Raw genomic sequence first — 5,385 nt, forward strand, 5'->3', positions numbered from 1 at the left:
TGTTTGTGCTAATAACATCATGTAGAGTAAGACAGGCATAGAGAACAGCACTGACTGGGAGAGGCTTTGAACACATGACATACTCAGATCAATTCAACACTTTAGACTTTAAAAATGCACAAGCGTCTTTCAAAAACCCATTTATTTAATCTATCATCATCATTGATATTATTATGTACAGTTAGAATGTACTGTTCATCTCCCTTAAATAAACAGGCAGCCTTAAAGTGTGAAATAGTCACTTGTCTACTGTCTCAGTGGCTGATAGTGCCCCACAGGCCTCAATGTCAGCTCGAAGCCATTATGTTTCAATTGTTTAATGATAAACAGATTTTGAATGAAAGCGAGGAAACTTCGCTAGCACAAAAAAGTGCCTATTCTTTCTTCCCATATGGTTCAGTCATATTACCGTCATTTCCCCCTAAGCTGTTCCCAAAGACACCAGGTTAATACTTGAAAAGGCTGCAGCGATACACAAAAATATCATCAATATTCTGTTTACTTGGTGACAACGTCGCTTTTAGCCTTCAATCAGAAAGCCTGACGTTGGCTAGTTAAGCATCGGGCTAACGTTTAACGCTTTCACTTGAGGGAAGTAACTCGTATTACTGCTACTGCTGTGTAATCTTGGTTCAATTCACAGCATATTCTACAAGTTACCCTGCAATAACTAACTGTTAGAATAGCGCCACCGTATTGTATCGCACTGAGTGCACTTCAATCCTTTATCCCGCGAGTTTGCTAGCTAGCAAAATAATAATACCAATTTTAAACAAATAACATGTGTAACGTACACACTCGAGAAAATTATTTACTAGTACTTACGCAACTCCCCCGTTGTGAAAACGTACAAATCCTTCTTGTATTTTTCGTTTTCCAGCAAACACTCATTAAAACGGCCTCCAGGCACATTAGCGCACTCACCCCCGACTGATCAGGGAGGGGGTGGGGGGTCACACATCGAAACAGACTAACGTGCAGAGGTACAGCCCAGGCAGACAAATGTTGCTTTTAGACTTTGCGACTCGTTTTATTTCTCTATCTGATAAGAAAACTATTCAATCAGATAGTTCTTTGTGGTGAATGAAATACGGTTACAGTTTCAAGAAGTTTTAAGCACCAAATCCGAAATCCAAGCACTGCAATATTAAAATCCAATTCAATTTCTTGTTTGCTCCGAAATCTACGACATGACTATATACAGAAAAGCTTGACATGGTATGCAAAAAAAACCCCGAAGACAATACAAATACAAATACATGAACAAAAAATGTTTTAACTGTCAGTTATGTCATTTTAAAATTTTCCAAAACTAACATTTTCTTTGATTGACTGATATTAAATTGATTAGGGTCAAGTTTAGTGTGAACAATATTACACAAGCAAGCACGTGTGCGCATGCGCACATATTAGAATCCCTTCGATCGCTTCTCATATGTGCGCATGCGCACATATTAGAATCGCTTCGATCGCTTGTGACGTGGTAACTTTGCTTTGATCCTTTCTGACGTCATAACTTTGCTTTGATCCGAAAACCTATAAATAGGAGCGCTCACCTGTTACTTTATGCTTAACGGACGTTGACCTGCAGCAACTAAAACCCTTTTGAGAAGATTTGAGAGCAATTTACGAGAGAAACCAAAACAAGTTCAGTTTTGTTTCTCACCAATTCACAGCGCAAACTTTACACCATGTCAGCCAACCCATCCTTCGGCTCAGATGAGCTTGGAATATCTAAAGGGACCATTTTGGGAGATCACCACATGGTGGAGGCTTTCCTTGGAGAAGGAAGCTTTGGTGTTGTAACCAGATGTCGCGATACAAAAAACAACAAAACTGTTGCTGTTAAAGTCAACAAGAGCGACCCTGAAATTCTGCTCCAGGCAAAACTGGAAATTTTCATCCTGGAGCAGCTACGACGCTTGGATCCAGACAGGTGCAACATCGTCGAATGGAACGGCTATTTCCTCGATGGAGAGCGCATTTGCCTGAATTTTGAACTCCTCGACCAAAGCCTGTCAGACTACATAGGGGACCGGAATAACCGAGGTCTCCCAATGAGAGAAATCAGGCCAATTTTGAATCAGCTCGCAAATGCTCTATTCCACCTGGGTTCTGTGGGAATAGTGCATGCTGACCTCAAACCTGTCAACATCATGGTTGTGAACCGCAGTGAGTCTCAAGTCAAAGTCAAACTTATAGACTTTGGCATCGCATGTAACACCTCTGCAGTGATTCCTGGTGACTGTGTGGGGACAATTGGTTATTGTGCACCTGAGATTATGCTTGGCACTCCATATGATGAAGCAATCGACATGTGGTCTCTGGGGCTGGTAGCTGTGGAGCTTGCTACAGGGGTGCCTCTCTATCCTGGGGAAGACGATTATGACGTTTTGAAATTCATAATTGAAACCCAGGGTCAGCTACCAGATCATCTCCTAGAGTCTGGCTTGTACACTGACAGCTATTTCATCGAGGATAACCACAAGGAACAGCGCTGGACATTTAAGACCCCAGAACAATTTCAATACGAGACAGATTATCGATCCAAGGAAACTCGATCGATAAAACTTAAGTGTCTCGATGACCTCGAACAACTGCTGAAAGTTAGGCGAGGATCGGAAAATGGCCAAACATTATTTGTAAGGCTAATCAAAGAAATGTTGGCCTTGGATGCAAATCAGCGCATAACACCCTCGGAGGTTCTGAAGCATCCCTTTTTCAACCCTGGCCTCTCAAGGAGAACCCCCTGCACTGACATGAATAGTACAGGGGGAGAACTCCTTGTGCTCTCTCAGCAGCCTTCAAGCTGCAAAAGTCATGGATTGCAAAAATTCAGCTGCAGTTTCCAAAACTCAGTTGAATTTCCTCAAAAAGGAGACATCAACACCTCAGCCAACCCATCTGCCTCTGAAGATGATCTTCAAATAACGGAAGGGACCATTTTAGGAGATCACCACGTGGTAGAGGCCTTCCTTGGAGAAGGAGGCTTTGGTTTGGTAACCAGATGTCGCGATACAAAAAACAACAAAACCGTTGCTATTAAAGTCAACAAGAGCGACCCTGAAATTCTGCTCCAGGCAAAACTGGAAATTTTCATCCTGGAGCAGCTACGACGCTTGGATCCAGACAGGTGCAACATTGTGGAATGGAACGGCTATTTCCTCGATGGACAGCGCATTTGCTTGAATTTCGAATTGCTCGACCAAAGCCTGTGGGACTACATTGGGGACCGGAATAACCGAGGTCTCCCAATGAGAGAACTCAGGCCAATTTTGCATCAGCTCGCAAATGCTCTGTTCCACCTGGGTTCTGTGGGAATAGTGCATGCTGACCTCAAACCTGGAAACATCATGGTTGTGAACCGCAGTGAGTCTCCCGTCAAAGTCAAACTCATAGACTTTGGCCTCGCATGTCCTGCTTCTGCAGTGATTCCTGGTGACCGTGTGGGGACAATTGGTTATTGTGCACCTGAGCTTATGCTTGGCATTCCATACCACGAAGCAATCGACATGTGGTCTCTGGGGCTGGTAGCTGTGGAGCTTGCTACAGGGGTGCCTCTCTATCCTGGGGAAGACGATTATGATGTTTTAAAATTCATAATTGAAACCCAGGGTCAGCTACCAGATCATCTCCTAGAGTCTGGCCTGTACACTGACTGCTATTTCATCGAGGATAACTACAACAAACAGCGCTGGACATTTAAGACCCAAGAACAATTTCAATACGAGACACATTATCGATCAAAGGAAACTCGATATATAAAACTTAAGTGTCTCGATGACCTCGAAAAACTGCTGAAAGTTAGGCGAGGACCGGAAAATGGCCAAACATTATTTGTAAGGCTAATCAAAGAAATGTTGGCCTTGGATGCAAATCAGCGCATAACACCCTCGGAGGTTCTGAAGCATCCCTTTTTCCACCCTGGCCTCTCAAGGAGAACCCCCTGCACTGACATGAATAGTACAGGGGGACAAAACCTTGTGTTCTCTCAGCAGCAATCATCGTTTGGGTGGCCAGAATTCTAGGGGAGCTAGAAATTCTTGTGGAAAAAAAGCCCAAAACAATAACATCAACAAAAAAAAGCAATGAATGTGGTCTTAAACTTGGGCACAATTTGGCTTGAAATCCATCAACTAATCTCTCAATATTCAAAGCGGAGCAGCAGACAACTTACCATCACATCAGTCCTTCAATCAGACCTACAACAAACGTCTTCAGTCTCTCACCCCAACCGGTCGCAGCAGATGGCCGCCCCGACCTGAGCCTGGTTCTGCCGGAGGTTTCTTCCTGTAAAAAGGGAGTTTTTCCTTCCCACTGTCGCCAAAGTGCTTGCTCATAGGGGGTCATATGATTGTTGGGTTCTCTGTATGTATTATTGTAGGGTCTACCTTACAATAATACATACAGCCTTGAAGTGACTGGTGATGTGATTTGCTGCTGAATCAATTCGGAACTAATTGGAAATCTGGATATTAATTAAATAAACCTGCTTTGAGCATCAATTAATTGTTGTTTGAAATTCTTTATAAATATATAAATATAGTGCCACTCTTCTACTGTTTAAATTGCAACTGTTTAAAACTGAATAATTTATTCATACACTTGAGCATAAACACATGCACAGTAAATGGCCTGTACTTGTACAGTGCTTTACTTAGTCCCCAAGGACCCCAAAGAGCTTTACACTACATTCAGTCATTCACACATTCACACACTGGTGATGGCAGCTACATTGTAGCCACAGCTGCCCTGGGGCGCACTGACAGAGGCGAGGCTGCCGGACACTGGCGCCACCGGGCCCTCTGACCACCACCAGTAGGCAACGGGTGAAGTGTCTTGCCCCGGGACACAACGACCGAGACTGTCGGAGGCGGGGCTCAATCTGGCAACCTTCCAATTACAGGATGAACTGCGAACTCTTGAGCCACGATTGACCTATATACACATATACTTTACAGTACTAGTCAGTGCTTACATACTAGTTCTTTTCCCTACTTTTTCATGCTTACTGGTACAAATGCCTGTTACTAGAGTTAAATGCTATCAATGTATTCTCACAGTTATGGAACTGTACAAATGCATACAAAATAACGCTCACGTAAACATAACTGTGCACTAGTTTGCCCTTATTGCTGCAGTTTGTTTCAAGTTGTTCTCTCTCTCTCTCTCTCTCTCTCACTCACACACACACACACACACACACACACACACACACACACACACACACACACTCACTATGTAACGTTTCAGCAAAAAAATACCGCCCCTCCCCCCCACAGTGACACCACCACCACTAGTCTGCACAGCTGACATAAGGCAGCATGGATCCATCCTTTCATGCTATTTATGCCAAATTCTGACCCGACCATCTGCATGTCAGAG

At 43.5% G+C, this 5,385-nt stretch overlaps 1 protein-coding gene across 1 annotated transcript; it reads left to right on the plus strand.

Annotated features, from left to right (window-relative positions):
* Positions 1-1,691: 1,691 nt before the first annotated feature.
* LOC146607095 (uncharacterized) lies at positions 1,692-4,028 on the plus strand. The gene is made up of 2 exons (XM_085349158.1): positions 1,692-2,817; positions 2,953-4,028. Exons 1-2 carry the CDS (start codon positions 1,692-1,694, stop codon positions 4,026-4,028), a joined length of 2,202 nt encoding a protein of 733 aa, XP_085205284.1.
* The last annotated feature ends 1,357 nt before the right edge of the window (positions 4,029-5,385 follow it).

This window comes from Diplotaxodon limnothrissa, unplaced genomic scaffold (assembly GCF_057381915.1).
Source record: "Diplotaxodon limnothrissa isolate DT_005_m unplaced genomic scaffold, D_limnothrissa_male_GT1.1 unmapped_scaffold_1, whole genome shotgun sequence".
Taxonomy (NCBI): domain Eukaryota; kingdom Metazoa; phylum Chordata; class Actinopteri; order Cichliformes; family Cichlidae; genus Diplotaxodon; species Diplotaxodon limnothrissa.